At 44.1% G+C, this 19467-nt stretch overlaps 1 protein-coding gene and 1 non-coding gene across 7 annotated transcripts in view; one reads left to right on the top strand and one right to left on the bottom strand.

The window, feature by feature from the left end:
- Nucleotides 1-19467, bottom strand: part of ZNF140 (zinc finger protein 140) — a 40996-nt gene that overhangs the window by 8709 nt on the left and 12820 nt on the right. The window contains exons 1-3 of one of the 6 annotated variants that reach the window (XM_055321936.1): nucleotides 9986-10905; nucleotides 7685-7811; nucleotides 6584-6682 (exon numbers count right to left, since the gene is read on the bottom strand). In XM_055321936.1, the coding sequence (XP_055177911.1) occupies nucleotides 6584-6682; nucleotides 7685-7811; nucleotides 9986-10102 (343 nt within the window). In that variant the 5' untranslated portion in view covers nucleotides 10103-10905. Of the gene's footprint in view, nucleotides 1-6583; nucleotides 6683-7684; nucleotides 7824-9981; nucleotides 10906-19467 lie in introns of those variants that run through there. The other 5 variants (XM_055321938.1, XM_055321939.1, XM_055321941.1 and 2 more) reach the window with 5 other exon arrangements.
- LOC129508458 (small nucleolar RNA SNORA70) lies at nucleotides 3832-3965 on the top strand. Its single transcript, XR_008664192.1, has one exon. It is a non-coding gene; the product is annotated as a small nucleolar RNA SNORA70 (small nucleolar RNA).

The raw sequence follows: 19467 nt of genomic DNA, 5'->3' as shown, positions 1-19467 counted from the left end.
AAAAAAAGGCACTCCAAATGACTAAAATTTGAGAAGCATGGTGATCTCTTTATTAAGCTCCAGAGTATGATACTTGATTGCCTAGTGAATTGATATGGTTAAATATCCCACAAAGATCCAAAGCTCAGTCAGTCACAATTTGAAAAAAATCTTCCCCTTCCCTTCAAAGTTGTTCTTATTTGTTTATTTATTTATGACAGAAAGAAAAGAAAGAAAAGAGAAAAAAGAAAAAGAACGAATGAACGAACGAGCACTAAGATGAGTGTTATCAACCACAACTCCTCAATCTTCTTCAGGTCTTGTATCTAGTCAATCTCCAAGTCCAATCTCCACATCCTTAGGTTAGCAGCCTGTACAGGGAAGCCTCCCTTCCCTGAACACTTCCACAGTTCCACAGTTCATGTGATGATTAAATCCAGACCAGGTTATAGAGACAACTCTTAAGTGGTAGCCTGTTTCCTAATCTTGCTTCCAATAAATCTGTTTTCCAAACCTCAGCTAAATAAAATGCTTGCCTGCCTAAAATCTTTCAACGACTCCGTTAGAGATGAACTCTATGTTTGCTAACATGACTTGCAAAGCACCTGCATCATATGACCAGTGTTTTCCCTAACTTTCCTTAATTCCCATTTTCCTTCTTATACTTTATACTTTTGTTCAATCTAGCCTGAACCTTGTATTTTCATTTTATTAGTATCATCTTTCTACACACTGTAACCTTTTTTCACTTACAAAATATAAGATGAAAAATTCAGTCCCTTATAGATGGAGTAAGAGCACTGCCACCTGTCTCTCCTGAATGCAGCTAAAAGCCATGGGAAAAATGCACAGAGCAGCTATCTGAAAACTCTAAAAAGTAAAGGGTGGCAAGTTGACTGGAGAAGGAAATCAGAACTCAAAGTAACACTGAACTGGTGGTGAGTTTCTTGGTTTGTTATCCTTGTCTCCAGGTCTAAACCCAAAGGCAACATGAAAGCAGGAACTGTGCATCAGGCTGCTCCCAGAGTAGCCTCCATTTCTGGTCTGAGGAATGGGAAAGAGGGTCTCTAGTAGTCAGAGAAATCTTACCCCATTTCTATCCAATCCCAAGGTATCTTGCAGCAGCGATACCTCGGCAATTAAAACTCTAAGAGTGTTCACAGAAAAATCTTGGGGATCCCTGGGTGGCGCAGTGGTTTGGCGCCTGCCTTTGGCCCAGGGCGCAATCCTGGAGACCCGGGATCGAATCCCACGTCGGGCTCATGGTACATGGAGCCTGCTTCTCCCTCTGCCTATGTCTCTGCCTCTCTCTCTCTCTGACTATCATAAACAAAAATTTAAAAAAAAAGAAAAATCTATGGTCACAAGAGCACAGGAATAATACCCATTTTCTTCTTTTTCTGTCTCCTTGTTGCTTGGTGCAGAGGCAGACATGGTTGCAGGAAATAGAGAGTAGAGGGGAAACTAGAGGTCTGCCTTTCTACCCAGAAGACTGAAAGAGGGGCCCTACAAGTGAAGCAGGGGAGGAGAGGGAGCTCACGAAAGTGCTTCCGTAAAGTTGTATAAAATCCAGGGCACATCCCTGAGTTGTGCACATACATGAAATCCTGGACTCACCCCTGAGATGTGCAAATGCATGACATCCTCAATGTATCCCTGGGTTGTACATGTGCATGACATCTTGGGCGCATCCCAGAGTTGTGCAAGTGCATGACATGCTGGGCACATCCCTGGGTTGTGTAAAGTGCGTGACATCCTGGGTGCACCCTTGGGTTGTGCACGCATGTATCTGACCCTGTATACTGTGCTAGAAACTGAAAACTGAAATGGGACCCCACAGCCTAGGTTGGGAAAGGCCAGAGGAGGTGCATATATACGACAGACCTACGAAAGCCGTAAAAATACAACTGTCCTAGGACCACATATGTAGAAGAAAGGTTAGAACTGACGGCCTTAACGTACCCATATTGACAACCTGCCTAAATAGAATTATCATCCCAGCAGGACCTAAACAAGACCTAGTCTTAGAATATAAAAATAAATAGGTTAAAATCCAATTTATAGGACATCTGGAGAAACAGAAACGTTTCACCATCCTACAGGACAGCTGCAGACAACCCAGCTATAAAACACACTTACGAAGCATTTATGTATGGATAGTGCTTTTAAAAAAAATACAAGCCAAACTTTTTTTGTTTTTTTGTTTTTTTAAAGATTTATTTATTTGTTTATTCAGAGAGAGCGAGAGAGAGGCAGAGACGCAGGCAGAGGGAGAAGCAGGCTCCATGCAGGAAGCCCGACACGGGACCCGATCCCGGGTCTCCAGGATCACACCCTGGGCTGCAGGCGGTGCTAAACCGCTGCGCCACCGGGGCTGCCCGCAAAACTGTTTTGATATGAAAAATGGTTATTTTGATCATGTAGAAAATGTCCCTATAATTTATACATGATAGTGAAGTGAAATATTGAGATGTAATTTACTTTTCAATTATTCTGCAAAAAAAAGGAGTGGAGTGAGGCAAATAAAGGAAAATGTTATCCATTATTTAGTCCATAACTAAGGCTGTATAGACATATGCGAGAATAGAAAAGGAAACAATCAATAAAAAACAGAGAACCCATAAATATACACAAATATTAACATTTAAGTTATGACAAACCTACAACACGTCAGCATATGATGCCATGATAACTGGATCTCCTCCCAGAAGAAATCAAAATTGACCAGTAACTCACACAACACACAAAAATCAATTCAAAGTGGACAACAGATCTAAATGTGATTGGCAGAATGACTAGGTTTAAGAGAAAATATAAGAAAATGCCTTCATTATGACCTCATGATAGGGAATGGTTTCTTAAACATGTTAATTCTACAGGGAACAACATCTGACCGCACTAAAACTAAAAATTTCCGTTCATCAAAAGAAGTTATTAAGGGGGAAAATATACCATATGTGAGAGAAAACATTTGCAGTGAAACTAATTAGCGAAGCACTTGTATCTGAAATATCTAACTTCTACAAATCAATACAAAAGACAGAGAATCCAATACATAAATGAGCAAAGACCTTCAAGACACACATCACAGATGAGGGTACCCAGGTGTCCAGTAAACATACGGAAAGGTGCTCAACCTCATCAGTAATCAGAAAAATGCAATTTTCAACCATAGCAACCTCCCATTGCACACTCTTCTGCTAGGTCTGTATTATGGTGTCTGACTGTCTGGGGCATTCATTAGTAAGTATGCAGAACCAGGGGAACCCACATATGGTGTTCGTGAGAATGTAAGTCAGTAAAAGCACTCTGGAAAACATTTTTGCATTATCTCATGATATGAAAGAGGTACACCATCCTCTGCCCCAGCAATTCCAGGCCTAGAAAGACACCACAACAAACCTATGCCAGTCTGCACCTGGGCACAAGGACAATACTAACATTGCTTGCAACAGCCTTAAAATGCAAACAACCCAAGAAGCCCTCAAAAACAGAATGGATAAATTGGTGGGGTACTGATGTGTACAATGAAACAAATTACCACAGTAATATGCAAAAAAGCATAAATCTTAAAAGTACTTTTGAAAAGCAAATCACAATACATACATTATGAACCCTCTAGATTAAGTTCACAAACATACTCATTTAACTATAGTGATTAGAGAAACAAACAGTTGACAAGGTTTGTCAAGTAACCAAACCAGTAAGTTGCTCCCATAAAGAGAAGACTGCCTCTAGGTAGGGAAGGGGTGAGCACACAGTGCTCTTATGACGTGAGCAGTGGTTACATGCATATCTTTCAATAATTTGTTAAGCTGTACATTCATTTTGCCTTTTTAGAAAGGTACTGGACTGTAGCCAAGGAAACCACCATGTGCTCCCTCCACAGGGAGCCTGGTGTGCAATGGTGGCAAACAGTAGCCCCCTCAGTAGTGTATACAGCCTGTTGCTTAAATGGGTTGCCTTACAGGACTTTGGACACAGCCCTTTCCCTTTGACATTCATGTGTGACCTCATGCTACCCCCAATATGGGTTCCAAACAGGTATGTGGGGCACCCTTGGAAAACCCCAGGGCACAATAGCCAGGGTCCACATAGGCCAAATCCTTATCATCCATATAAAATGGAGAACCCTTATGCAGGGCCATATCCCAGTTCCCTGGGGCTGCCAGAAGATCCACATCTCTAAGAAGTGGGTCCACATCTCACTTTAATACACAAGAATTTGAAGCCATGATGGCTGAAAAGCAGTTCATCTCAAATACCTGTGGGGGTCAAACACACCCTAACCATGGCCTCCTGGACAAATGGCTGGCCCTATGCTCATGAGAACCTTCCCACTGCCCTCTCCTTATTCATGCCCACCAATAAATCCTACTTCCTGTTTTTAGTGAAAAGGGGGTACTAGAATGAACACAAAAAAATTAGCAGAACTGTATTAAAGTAAGTGGAGGGGCACTTGGCTGGTTCCATCGGTAGAGGAGGTAACTCTTAATCTCAAGGCCAGGAGTTTGAGCCCCACACTGGACACAGGATTATTTAGAACAAAAGTAAGTAAGCGAATGAATGAAGTAATGAATAAAGTAGTGGAATTAGAGGCAATTTTTCTGTTTGACCTTTCCTCACTTCCCTTGTACACAGTTCTATCAGTTTTATTACTTTTACACAGGACATTATTCTTCAACTCCTCCTTAAATGAAGAAATCTCCCTGCACTTGCTTGAACTCGTAACTTCAGCCCACATCACTGCTTATTACACCCTCCTGGATCTCTGCAGCCAGTGAGCCTCACTGCCGTCAGCACCTGAGAGCTGGAGCTGTTTTCACAGCTGCTCCGGTTCCCCTATCAGACTCCCAAACTACTGCTTCCCGGTCCGTGAGAACATTCCTCCTGTTATGCCAGGAAAAGGTCAGGTGTACTGATCAGAAGTTTTAGAATCAACTAAAGAACTTATAGAACTTTTCATAAATACAGAATTTAAGCTCCATAGATCTATGACAGAATCTTCCAGGGTGTCACATGGCCATTTATTTTTAAAGAGCTTCACCAGCAATTCAATTGTCAACCTGAGGTGACATCTCAATCCCATGCCTTCAATTTTCACTTACTATTAAAATTCTCACATCCACATTTCTAACCTGACCATTTTTCTATCATATATTTCAACAGCTTGTGCAAATCTTCACTTGGAAATACCATCCTCTACTCACACCAAGCACATTTCAAACTAATTCATCACTTTTTCTCCAAAACTGATTCCTGTCTTTTATGTTTATATTACTACTATCCCTATGCAAATTATCTAGGCCCCAAACACCAACTGGAAATTCCTTATCCCTTACTGCTGAACTGCAAATTTGGAGACATGCAATGAAGTTATTTACAGATCTATTTTACCTCATTAAGCTGTAACTTCTTTCATAGTTATTACACTTTTTTATACTTTCTACTCTCTGTAGCATCCAAGAGAAAGTCTTTTAAATAAATACCAAGAGAATGTGTGAGGGAATGAATAAATCAATTAAACAAAAAGTAGCAACAAATTCATCTAAGACAGTTAAATAGGACCATAGTTTTACCTTTCAATTTAGGCAACAGAAACACAGGTCAATTTCAAGAAAGAAAGGGAGAAGAGGGGATCCCTGGGTGGCGCAGCGGTTTAACGCCTGCCTTTGGCCCAGGGCGCGACCCTGGAGACCCGGGATCGAATCCCACGTCGGGCTCCCGGTGTATGGAGCCTGCTTCTCCCTCTGCCTGTGTCTCTGCCTCTCTCTCTCTCTCTCTCTCTGTGACTATCATAAATAAATAAAAATTAAAAAAAAAAAGAAAAAAAAAGAAAGGGAGAAGAAATCAAAAAGAAATGAAACTCAGGGGGCAGCCCGGTGGCGCAGCGGTTTAACGCCGCCTACAGCCCAAGGCGTGATCCTGGAGACCCTGGATCGAGTCCCACATCAGGGTCTCTGTATGATGCCTGCTTCTCCCTCTGTCTGTGTCTCTGCCTCTCTCTCTCTTTCTGTCTCTATGAATAAATAAAATCTTTAAAAAAAAAAAAAAAAGCTCAACCTTTGAGCTATTAAAAAAAAAAAACTCTGGGATCCCTGGGTGGCGCAGCGGTTTAGCGCCTGCCTTTGGCCCAGGGCGCGATCCTGGAGACCCGGGATCAAATCCCACGTCAGGCTCCCAGGGCATGGAGCCTGCTTCTCCCTCTGCCTGTGTCTCTGCCTCTCTCTCTCTCTCTCTCTCTCTCTCTCTCTGTGTGTGTGTGTGACTATAATAAATTAATAAAAATTAAAAAAAAAAAAAAAAAACTCAACCTTTGAGCTATTAAAAAAAAAAAAAAAAGAAAGAAAGAAATGAAATGAAACTCAGAGCCCAGACAGAGCTAACAATGGAAAGAAAGAACACATCTGTTAGTGAGAAAGTGTACAAAGGTAAGATGAGAATTGAAGATGGCTGGAAAGCAGATGTGAAATAGTTTCTTCTGAGGCTGTGAGCAAGACTTCATAGTCCTCAATGCTCTGGTATCTGTAAGGGAATATTATAACCAAAATATAAAAAGTATTGCTTTCTTATTGATTAGTTGGGTTGTTACTAACTTACTCACCTGAATACAGATCTCTTCTCACATCTCCTTTCTCCAGCCAGGGCCCTTTTCCTTGCTCCAATAAGGAAACCACATAAGGCTTAGAAATGTTAAGACCTGCTTGCAGAAAATGAAATAAATTCCAAATCAGTCCTTCAGTCCCTAGAAGAGAGCCATTAAAACAAAGGCCATGGGATGCCTGGGTGGCTCAGTGGTTGAGTGTCTGCTTTTGGATCAGGGCATGATCCCAGAATCCTGGGATCAAGTCTTGCATCAGGCTCTCTGCAGGGAGCCTGCTTCTCCCTCTGCCTGTGTCTCTGCCTCTCTCTGTGTGTCTCTCATGAATAAATAAAAATAAAATCTTTAAAAAAGTTAAAAATAAAAATAAATAAAAAATAAAAGAAAGGCCACCTGTAAATATGAGATGTCTAAGGATTAGGTGGTTATAATCCATCTTAAAAAATAAAAAAATGGGTGCCTGGCTGGCTCAGTGGAGTGTGTGACTTTTTTTTTTTTTTTAAGATTTTATTTGTTTATTCATGAGAGACATAGAGAGAGAGGCAGAGACACAGGCAGAGGGAGAAGCAGGCTCCCTGCAGAGAGCCTGATGCAAGACTTGATCCCAGGAGCCTGATGAGGGACTCAATCCTGGGTCTCCAGGATCCTGCCCTGGGCCGAAGGCAGCGCTAAACTGCTGAGCCACCGGAGCTGCCCAGGAGTGTGTGACTCTTGATCTCAGGTTGTAAGCTCCAGCTCAAAACTGGGTGTAGATATTACTTAAAAATAAAGATCAGAAAAAAGAAAAGGAAAATACAGGGATGTCTGAGTGGCCCAAGCGGTTGAGCATCTGCTTTCACACTTAGGGCATGATCCTGGGTTCCAGAATCAAGTTGCACATCGGGCTCTTTGCAGGGAGCCTGCTTCTCCCTCTGCCTATGTCTCTGCCCCGCCCCCCTGTCTCTCTCATGAATAAATAAATAAATAAATCTTTAAAAAGAAAAAAAAAAAAAAACAAAAAGAAAAATAACATACTTCCTTGGGAATCTCCAATCAGAAAACCAAGATTCACAACAGCCACCCCAAAGTTCAAATTCTGACTGAGAGGAGGAGAAATCCACTTACCCAGTGAAACAAGGTGGCTATAGTTCTCCAACATTACATGTCTGTACAGATCCCTCTGAGCAGGCTGAAGCCACTCCCACTCCTCCTGGGAGAAGTCAATGGCCACATCTCTGAATGTCACTGACTCCTGAAATGACATAAAGATATCTGCACAACCAACACCCACTTGATCATTGCCCTGATCAAAGAGCGAAATGAGTCCCATCGTGGAGAGCAGACAATATATATAAGGCGAAATGGGAGTTTTCAGAATTCTGAGTGTAGGAGCCTACCTGTTTTGTTTTATTAAGTGGAAAAAGGAGAAAAAAATAAATGCAATTTGTCCTGAGATAATACACAGTTTTGTGAAAAAAAAAAAAAAAAAAAGGATTATACATGCAAACAACATGGATTTCTGGCTTTTTGTTGTAAAAGTTCTTAGAATCTTACAACACTTCATGAATAGTGAAGACAATCCGTTTGTATTTAATAGGCAATGCATATTTTCCTTAATGGCAGCCAGTTTTAATATGATTTGGCAAGATTTCTTCCTGGTAACTAATGAGGAAGCAGAAGCAGAATGCAAACTGAGGGCAAAGCACAAGCTGATTCACTACAGCCCCCCTCCCCCAACCTCCACCCCACCACATTCCTCAGGCACTCCTGGATGCCCTAAAGCTAAGGGAAGGAAAAACAAATGGCTAACTTATAGAGATCACAATCCTCCAAGGCAAGAGTCTCCCTCAGTTTACAAATGTCTTAGTCGGGCTCCCTGCATGGAGTCTGTTTCTCCCTCTGCCTGTGTCTCTCTGCCTCTCTCTCTCTCTCATGAATAAATAAATAAAATCTTGAAAAAAAGAAAGAAAAGAAAAGAAAACCTTCCTTCTTGGGGCACCTGGGTGGCTCAGTGGTTGGGCATCTGCCTTTGGCTCAAGGTGTCTCTGCTTCTCTATGTGTGTGTCTCTCGTGAATAAATGAATAAAATCTTTAAAAAAAAAAAAAGAAAAAGAAAACCTCCCTTCTTCTTTGCCCCCAACTCCCAAGTATATGATCAGTCAACCCTCACAGTCCCCGCAGAGCAGCTTTCTGCCCATGGGTCCTGTCCCTGGGCTTGAATAAAATCATCTTTCTGCACCAAAGAGTATCAAGAATTCTTTTTTTGGCCATTGGCTCCGGACCCCATCTACATTCAAAAACTACATCAGTAGCAACTGGGTATAGCAGACAGCAGCAGCACCCTTGAGAAGGGACATGCACTCGAGTGCATCACAGCTGTCCCCATTCCAGAAGAAACAGCTAGGAAACTGAGGGGTACTTGAAGCAAAGTTACAGAACAAGGAGAATTAGCAGTCAAGTGTAAGGACTACCCAAGGAAGAGATATAATACTTCCCAAGACCAAGCCTAGCACTTTCCCCCTCAGAGTTAGGGGTAACAGTAACCTCTGCAGCCTGGTTTTGCCCCACTTGAATAATCCACATCACCATGAAGCTTAAACAAAAACGTTGAAAGGTGCCAAACCAGTAAGAGCCCCAAATATACCGCAGCTATATTTTACAGCTAAAAAAAAATTTAGGGTGCCTGGGTGGCTCAGTCAGTGGAGTCTTAGTTTCAGCTTAGGTCAAGACCTTGGAGCCCTGGGATGGAACATCGGACTGCTTCAGGATTCTCTCAACCTCTGCCCCTCAACTCCTACTCTCTCAAGTAATCTTTAAAAAAAAAAAAAAAAATTCTCCCCCTGCTCTCTCAAGTAAATAATCTTTAAAAATTCTCCCCCTGGGATCCCTGGGTGGCGCAGCGGTTTAGCGCCTGCCTTTGGCCCAGGGCGCGATCCTGGAGACCCGGGATCGAATGCCACGTCGGGCTCCCGGTGCATGGAGCCTGCTTCTCCCTCTGCCTGTGTCTCTGCCTCTCTCTGTGTGTGTGTGACTATCATAAATAAATAAAAATTAAAAAAAAAATAAAAATTCTCCCCCTGCCCCTCCTCCGTCTTTCAAAAAAAAATGGTTTTAAATCTTAAAAGATTACTGACTGATAAAGCTATTTCCTAAACAGTGGAATCTGCACCACAGATGGAAACTGCACTCCCAGCAGAACGTGAGGAGCGTCTGGACTTGGAAACAAACAGGACACAAAGTAGAGCAGAGAAGTGGAACTAAAAACAGAGGGCCTGGATCAGAACGGGAGGTGTCCTCAACCCCCACGTCTGTGAAGCATAATTGCCCCAGATTTTGTTTTGTTCTTGCTGCCTCGCCAGGGCTTAGGACGCAGCGCCTGCTGATGACCCAGAGGGCCTGGGCGGCAGCTCGCCCGCACACACCTACAAGAAGTTCTCCAGAGATGCTGACACTGCTGGTCCGGGGGCCAGACTCTGAGACCGCTGACGCCTGTGCTGCGGACGGAGGCTTAGTAAAGTCGTGGTGCCGAGGGCAGCGGAGCATCCTCTCCCCAACGCCGCGCGAAGGAGGGAAGAGTCATCGCCCCCGCCCGCCCCCTCCGGTCCAGGTAGATGCGAGAGCCCGAGCGCAGGACCCGGGGCGGGACGGTTCTGGAGAAGCAGAGCTTCGGTCCCACGGCCCAGAGAACGCAGCCACACTCAGCAAGAAGGAGACTGCAACCTACCCGAGACATAGCTCACGGCGGGACGGGGAAACGGCAGGACCCGGAAAGACAGGCGGCAGGGCCGGAAAAGAGACGGCTCAGCTGCGGCGGACGCAGCACGGAGCGCGCGGCTACAGCGCCCTCCGCCCTCCCGCCCCCTTGGCGCCTCCTTCCCCTTTAATGGGTCACAGGACCGCGCGCTTCCTCGGCGGCGCCTCCGGTGGGCGAGGCGGTCTCGGGCCGCAGACCTGCCTTCGGCCCTGGACGCCCAGAGAACGCCCACACCTGCCTCGGTCCCAGCGCCAGGGACGGCCGCTTTACACACTTCGGGGCCCACGCAAGCCCGACTTCCGGCTCTGCGTCCGCGGACTCCGCCGCGAGCCTCCAGCAAACTCCTCCTGCCAGAGCCTCTGGGACCTGATCCCCACCAGGCCTTGGGCCTCAGACGACTACACTTCCCAGGACCCACCGCGGCCTACGGGGACGATGGGGGAGCGCCCCTCGCACGCGGTGCCTCCCCCTGCGCCTGCGCACACAGCGACAGAGCCCACGGACGTCAGACGACTACATTTCCCAGGAACCACCGCGGCCTGAGTAGTACAGGCCGGTCCTGAGCGCCTCGGCCAGGGGCGCACCGCAGGCGGCGCCGGGGTCCCGGGGCAGCTCGGCCGGGCCGTAGGGCGCCCGGAAGGCTCGCAGCGCGCAGTCCTCGGGCGCGGGGAAGAAGGCGGCCTCGCCGGGCTCCAGGCCGTCCAGCGGCGAGCGCTCGGGCGTCGGCAGCCCCAGCCCGTCAAGCTCGGAGCCCAGCGGGGGCAGCTCCCCTGGCCCGGCGCCGCGGGGAAGGGCCCTCTTTTTGCTATTACCTGTATGAATTCCTTATGTTAGGGTTAGGGTGTTAGGGTGTTAGGGTTAGGGTGTTAGGGTGTTAGGGTTAGGGTTAGGGTGTTAGGGGGTTAGGGTTAGGGTGTTAGGGTGGTTAGGGTTAGGGTGGTTAGGGTTAGGGTTAGGGTGTTAGGGTTAGGGTGTTAGGGTTAGGGTTAGGGTGTTAGGGTTAGGGTTAGGGTGTTAGGGTTAGGGTTAGGGTGTTAGGGTTAGGGTGTTAGGGTTAGGGTGTTAGGGTTAGGGTGTTAGGGTGTTAGGGTGTTAGGGTTAGGGTGTTAGGGTAGTTAGGGTGTTAGGGTTAGGGTGGTTAGGGTGTTAGGGTTGGGTTAGGGTTAGGGTGTTAGGGGGGTTAGGGTTAGGGTTAGGGTTAGGGGGTTAGGGTTAGGGTTAGGGTTGGGTTAGGGTTAGGGTTGGGTTAGGAGGGCAGCGGAGCAGGCACCAAGGGTGGGGAGGGAGCACTGAGGGCTCCAGCCGCCGGGCCTTGCGCGCCTGCTTCTTGCGGCGCGGCCGGTACTTGTAGTTAGGGACCCTGGGATCATGCCCTGAGCCAAAGGCAGATGCTCAACCACTCAGCTACCCTGGCGTCCCTGAAGTTGTGTTCTTGAAACATATAACATTGTGTACCAGCTGTGCTAAAATAAAAACAGGACTTTTTCAGTTCAATAGTTCAATGGCCAGGTGAAATGAGGGCCAAGGAGAAGCGGTCTGAGTAGAAGCGAGCCTGGAAAAGTGAGCAAGCCTTGTGCAGAGCTTGCAGCTTCAGTGAGGAAACACTGAAGCATGTGATGTTGCAACAGTCGCACTTGCATGTAGTGCCTGGTGTCCCAGCAAATTGAAGGGAAGAAGGACTGGAGCCAGGAAGGCCATTGAAGGCAACGACTCGTGTGGCATCAGGGGAAACTGATGCAAGGTGCTGTTTCAAAGTAAACTTTATGCCCAACCTGGCATATGCACGACCCCTGAGACCAGCAGGGACTTAGAGATCATGTGCTCCAAGGGCCCAGTGTCATCTCTCCCACACACACACAACCCTCAGGAAACAGAATCCAGGGGACCTGGATGTGAACTGGAAATAGCAGGTGGAACAGAACGAGGATTGAGGTTTCTTGCTGTGGTGAAATGTTGCCAGAAGTTCCTTCCTTAAAACCTCTACTACCACGGTTATCCACTGTGGTGATTTCAACATCCATTTATACGACATGCCCAGATCTTTGGGCTACTCATTTTATTTCACTAAAATGATGAACACAGGAAAAAACACATTTAGAAGCGAAGAAATGGATGCCTTTGGGGGATATATAGAGACTGTGTGGTTTGATCTCCTGTGTTAATCTCCAACAAACCATTATTTCTCACTGAAGTTTGCTGTGACTTCACTACAACTGCTCTCCCAAGTCTTTTTTTCCACACAGAAAGTAGCCCAACATTTATAAAAATTCCAAAGTATTCCTCAGCTTAATGACTTTGATGTCTTTTGGTTACTCTGTAGTAAAGCAAAAGTCCTGATCTCACCTCTGTATTCTCAAGCTTATATTATTTTCCACCACTCTGCTTTGTTTCCCCAAATGCCATGTATCCAGGACCTTTGAACCATTTATCTTTTCACATCATAACTTCATTAGTTCATTTCATCTCATCCTTCATATTTCAACCCAGGAAACTCAGAGAACACTTCTCTCTCTGATCAGTGTTCTCTGACTCTCCTGTGATCTCTGAGTAATGTCACTTTGTAAATTCACTGCATTCTGTACTCATTCGCTTTAGCATTTGACTAAGTTGTAGTTATGTTTATAAATCTGTGTATTGTATTATTTTTTTGTTCATAACTGTCTATCTCATTAGACTAGAGTGAGTCTAGAGACTGTTTTGCTTATCATTATGCCTAGAACTACCATATTGCTGGCACAGAATGAGGGCCCAATGTATATTTATTAACTAAATGACAAATGGCTATTACCAGATTTTCATTTTTGTCATACAGTGAATTAAATTATCTTTTTCTTTTTTAATTTACTTTTTCTGGGTGCCTGGGTGGCTCAGTCAGGTGTTTGCTTTCAGCTTGGGTCATGATCCTGGGGTCCTGAGGTCCAGCCCCCATCAGGCTCCCTGCTCAGCAGGCAATCTGCTTCCTCCTCTATCTGCCACTGCCTCAACTTGTGCTCTCCCTGTCAAATAAAATCTTTAAAAATAATAATAAATTTACTTTTTTTTTGAGGATACGCAACTCTATTAACTAGTTCTTATTTATCCTCTGTGAAATACCTATCCATATCCTTTGTCCATTTTTCTCTTGGTTTCTCAGTGGGGTTTGGGGGAGAGGGATAAGACCTTTTATTACTTTTAGGTAATTTTTACACCTATCATGGGGCTTGAACTCACAACCCTGGCACACTGGGTGGCTAAATGGTTGAGTGTCTGCCTTTGGCTCAGGGCGTGATCCTGGGGGCATGGGATCGAGTCCTGCATCATGCTCCCCACAGGGAGTCTGCTTCTCCCTCTGCTTATGTCTCTGCCTCTCTCTGTGTGTCTCTCATGAATAAATAAATAGGTTTTAAAAAATTAAAAAAATTTAAGTCACCGTAGGATAGCTTATTTTTTCATAAGGGGAAAAAAGAACTAACAACCCTGAGATCAGGAGTCACATGCTCTACTGACTGACCCAGCTTCACACCCTAGGATCTCTACATTTTTATCATTGATTTGTAGGTTTTTTTTTTTTATAAGGAGAGGGAGAAATATTTTTTTGAACATTTATTTGTTTATTTGTTTATGGGGTGATGGGTAATATATTTATGGACCACATATCAGGTAAGGGATTATTTATCATCAAAATACATAAGGAATTCATACAGGTAATAGCAAAAAGAAAAAACCTGATTTTGATTACTACACCCGCCATCTCATGTATAACCCCGACATGACCTGCTTATTGCTTAAGGCACTCCCCCACCCTGGTCAAGCCGCTGAGCACACCCTTACCAGAAACCGGCTCATATAGGAATGCAGAACCCCTAGCAGCCAGAGAATGTAAACCCCGCCTTTTGCCCACCAAACCTGCGCGCCAATTCTGACCAGAGTGATAGGCTAGTTCAAACGGTCACTATAGGGTAAATTGTAATTCAATTGGCCACCTGCGTGTGAACCCACAAGACTATGCAGCTTTCTGTGTGTTACAATTTCTTTGGCCACTGGCCCCTATAAAACTGCTATGCCTCTTATCCTCGGGTCCAAGTCCCTGCTCTGCTTTGTCGGGTATACTTGCACTCAAGCTCGAGCTTGCAAATAAACCCTTGTGCGCTTGCATCGGAGTCGGCTCCTTGGTGGTTTCTCGGATTCGCAATCTTGGGCACGTATCTATCTATCTATCTATCTATCTATCTATCTATCTATCTATCTATCTGAGAGAGAGGGAGAGAGAGAGCACAGAGGGGAGGGATAGAGGGAGATGCAAAGCACAGCACCCAATGCAGGGCTCACTCTCATGACCCTGGGATCATGACCCGAACCTAAATCAAGAGTGAGACGTTTAACCAACGGAGCCACCTAGGTGCTCCAATTCGTAGGAACTCTTTATGTGGAATTTTATGCCTTTGGTGTATATGTTGCAGATACAGCATATTCTCAAAAGTCATAACTTCTGTTTTCTCTTTGTATGGTGTGTGTGTGCATGCTGTACTTTGAAATTTCGTGCAGTAAAACCTATCCGTCATTTCCCTTTTGGCTTTTGAATTTCTCTTGTGTACAGAAGTTATCTACGTATTAAGTTTTATTTTTTATTTTTTTTTTCGTATTAAGTTTTAAAATATATTCTATACTCTCCTATGCTAAATCCCCTTATATCTCTGTTTCAAGATCCTTTGGTCCCAGTGATCTGTTTATTCCTGTGCCAGTATCATACTGTTTTAGTTACAATAGCTTTCTGATAGATCACGTTCCTTCTTACTCTTGTTTTTTCCCCTAAGATTTTATTTATTACTCATGAGAGACACACAGAGAGAGGCGGTGACAGAAGCAGACTCCCCTCAGGGAGCCTGATGTGGAACTTGATCCAGGACTCTGGGATCATGCCCTGAGTCTAAAGCAGACATTTTATTATTTGGGATCCCTGGGTGGCGCAGCGGTTTGGCGCCTGCCTTTGGCCCAGGGCGCAATCCTGGAGACCCAGGATCGAATCCCACATCGGGCTCCCGGTGCATGGAGCCTGCTTCTCCCTCTGCCTATGTCTCTGCGTCTCTCTCTCTCTCCCTCTCTCTCTCTCTGTGACTATCATAAATAAATAAAAAAAAATTAAGATTTTTTTTTATTCATAGAGACAGAGAGAGAGAGAGAGAGAGAGAGAGAGGCAGAAACACAGGCAGAGGGAGAAGCAGGCAGAAAGCCTGACATGGGACTCAATCCAGGGTCTCCAGGATCATGCCCTAGGCTGCAGGTGGTGCTAAACTGCTGCACCACCAGGGCTGCCCCCAGACACTTTATTTTTTTTAATTTTTTATTTATTTATTTATGATAGTCACAGAGAGAGAGAGAGAGAGAGAGAGAGAGAGAGAGAGAGAGGCAGAGACACAGGCAGAGGGAGAAGCAGGCTCCATGCACCGGGAGCCCGACGTGGGATTCGATCCCGGGTCTCCAGGATCGCGCCCTGGGCCAAAGGCAGGCGCCAAACCGCTGCGCCACCCAGGGATCCCCTAAAGCAGACACTTTAGACTTCAACCACTGAGCCACCGAGGTATCCCCCTGTCTTATTCTTTCTCTTCTAATTTTTTCTAGGTTATTCTTACAAGTTTGTCTCATAAGATATATTTTAGATATTTTTTAGAATATTCTTGCCAAATTCTCTTAACAGAATTCATTAGAATTCAATCATGACTATTCAGGTTAAAGAGAAAAACCATGCACTATCTACAGAGGAAAAGTTAAGTGACAGTGGATTTTTTATCTGAATCCATGGAAGCCAGGGGAGGTGGTACAACATTTTTCAGATGCTGGAAAAAAAAATTGTTAATCCTTAATTCTATATCTACCAAAAAAATATTCTTCAGAAACCAAGGGGAAATAAAGACCTTCAGATGATGAAGATGAAGGAAAACTAAGAATTTGGCACCAGCAGGCCTTATCTTGAAGACTAACTAGGAGCACGTGGGTGGCTCTGTCAGTGAAGCATCTGCCTTCCTCTCAGGTCATGATCCTGGGATTCAGCCCCACATCGGACTCCCTGCTCAACTGGGGGGATCTGCTTCTCCCTCTGCCCCTCCCCCCGCTCTTGTGCTCGTTCTCCCTTGCTTGCTCTCTCTCAAATAAATAAAATATTTTTTTTAAAAAAAGTATAGCACCATCTGATGTGGTGTTTGGAGTATCAACAGTGATGTTGATAGGAAGGGTTAAATGAACATAGATGGAAGTAAGGTTTCTGCACTTCAGTCAAAGTGGTAAAATGTCAATATGAGCATGCTGTGTTAAATTAGGTATTTATATTGTAATACTAAGTGAAACCACAAATAAAGATACCTCAAAATATTTTCAATAAGGAAAAATAATTCTAAAAAAATGTTCAAGTAACCCACATAAAAGCAAGAAAACATAAAAAGATGAGAAACAGAAGGAACAAGAAAAGCCCCATCTAATATTAGGTGTATAAATAGTATACACACACACACACACACACACTTAACTGTGACTCTACTGTATAAAATAACTGTCACCAATGACTCTCCTTTTTCCATAGCACTTCCTGTAGTGTCTCTAATCAAATGTATCTTCTCAAAAGGTCCTTTTAAAACGACTCCATCCAATTGTAGCTTCTTTCACATCCACATTAATCTTGGTCATATTGCCCTGCATTGTTTTTGTCATAGTATTTATTCTTCCCAGACTCCTTCTCCTCATTTCCCCTCTCCCCTCACTAGAAGGAATATAAACTCATGAGAGCAGAAGGCTTTTCTGTCCTGTTCAGACCTTGACCCCATCGCCTAGAAGAGCAGTACGGGAGAAGTAGTACATGGTGTATAGAGGCTTATAAAGTATTTTTGAATAAGTGAATGAATAGATCCAAGTAGTAGCATTTTGTAATGTGCATGTTTCATTGTACTGATTTATCATAAGTTAGTCAAATAGAGTCAAAGACTCTAATGTTTAAACTAGACAACAGGATATAATTTTTTATCCATTAACATTAAATTCTATACAGTGGGGGATGTCTAGGTGTCTCAGTGGTTGTCTGCTTTGGCTCAGGTCGTGATCCTGGGGTCCTGGAATCAAGTCCCACATTGAGCTCCCCATGGGGAGCCTGCTTTTCCTTCTACCTATGTCTCTACCTTTCTCTGTGTCCCTCATGAATAAATAAAATCTTTTTAAAAAAGAACGTTTTTCATCTATATTATAAACGTCAGGCCCTGGAAAGTACATAAAGCCCAGCAAAAGAGAAAATAATTCTCAGATGCATCAGTATTATCTTGAAAGGACCAGTGATACATGTGATTCCCTCATTTTGTGAAGACCCTGAGGGACAGGTCCAGCGGAAACCTTCCCGGGGTCAAAGCCATGAGCAGTGCACTGGGGAGTTTACTTAACACAGATGGAGGATGGCTAGAAACATGGATATGCAAGGATACCTTGGCAGAGGTAACCCAGTTGGCTGGCTGTTAGGATCCAGACAGGAATAAAGCAAACATCAGGGACAAGGAAGTCTGAGGAAAAGGCAACATGAACTCTGCACTTTGGTAGTGGACATAAAGCAGGTTGGTTCTTATGTCTCACAATACTTAAAAGAGGCAGAGAAAGCAAACAGGGGCAGTGTGACTCATCCTGTGTGTATGAGCTGCCTTCAGGTCCAGTGAGCATTTTAAGGCAAAATAAGTATAATAATGGGATTGTGATCATGGTTAAGACCACAAGCGTTAATGATATTTGCCTACCCAGAAGCAGTCAGCCCAACAGATGGTAAAATGGCCTATTGATGATTCCTTGGTTTTATAGTATATACTTGTGACCCAATTATCAGGTCCTCAAGGTTATCCAGCTTCTACATTTTTTATTATAGAAATAAGACTTTCATAAGCTGCCCAACTGTTTTGGCTCTTTAGACCCCAGGATCAATTAGCCACTTCCACAGTTGCCTGCAGCAACAGCAATTCTGATTACCATCCAGATCTTGAGGCTATCACAGTAACCCTGCCATTTTGTCTCTCAAATTAAATTCTGCTACTAGACCTGTTCCATCACAGAACCCAGGAGTCTCCTTTGATACCAAGGACCTCACTTTGGGGCACCCTTGATGCTTAGCACAGCAATGAGCACATATTTATAAGACCCTGGTGCTCCTCTTACCCACATTAATTTCTCGATGTGCCTCTTGGAGGTCAAGGTTGGGAGAATTAGTAAATGGATTACTCATAACAAACCTATATCATCACATTTCCTTAAATTCATATATTATGCCAAGGAGTTTTTGACAGCCCATCTTTGTATTGGCCTCTGTCAAGTCCAAGATTTCAGATAATAAACTGAACAGAAAGAAAGATACTGATAGATTAACAAAATCAAAATCTTGTTCATTGTAAAAACTAACAGGCAGACTTTTGCCAAGATGAAATGAGAATAAAAGAGAATCACAAATAAACATAAATGAAAAAATCAGCATAACACAGATACAGAAGAGATCCAAATATCTATAATTTGATACCAGTAAACATAAATTGCTAGAGAAACAACCTACTCAAACTTCCTGAATAATATATAAAGCAATGGGAGTTGCATGCAATCTCCTGCAGTAAGTTCCTAGTCTCCTCAGGATTTGTCACCTGTCTCTAGAATGCACATGGGGCATCAGGATCTCCAAAATGCTAGCCAGCTCTTCCTCATCCCACTGGTTGTTGCAATTTCATTGTTACCAGACTATGTCCAGATAGTCTGGACCTCTTCAGACTATTAGGCAGCCCTGGGGTAAACCTGAATGTGTAATGTCTGCTCCATGTTAATGCAAACCTCATCCAATCCTTTTTCCTGCATAGGATAAAAAGAATGTATCTGTCAAATCAAAGTCTATATCCTAGGTACCTGAGAGCATATAAATCTGCTTTAGGAATAGTATCACATCTGCTAGGAGGACTATTACTTGGTTGAATGTGTGTCTAGTTCATAGGCATTGTAGTCTGTAGGGCTTGCCAGGCTTCTAAAAAGCCTGAAGTACTGAAGTAGATAGCAGTGTGATATCAACTCTACCAGTGTATCCTTTAGGTCTTTTAGAATAGCACTCATTTCTTCATTTCTGCCACCCCCTCTCATTTTCCTCCCCACCCCCCCCCCGCAGTGCATTACTGTGTTTTAT

Source organism: Nyctereutes procyonoides, unplaced genomic scaffold, assembly GCF_905146905.1.
Source record: "Nyctereutes procyonoides isolate TBG_1078 unplaced genomic scaffold, NYPRO_anot_genome, whole genome shotgun sequence".
NCBI classification, from domain to species: domain Eukaryota; kingdom Metazoa; phylum Chordata; class Mammalia; order Carnivora; family Canidae; genus Nyctereutes; species Nyctereutes procyonoides.
Note: the sequence above shows the minus strand (reverse complement) of the source record. Positions and strands in the feature narration are given on the sequence as shown.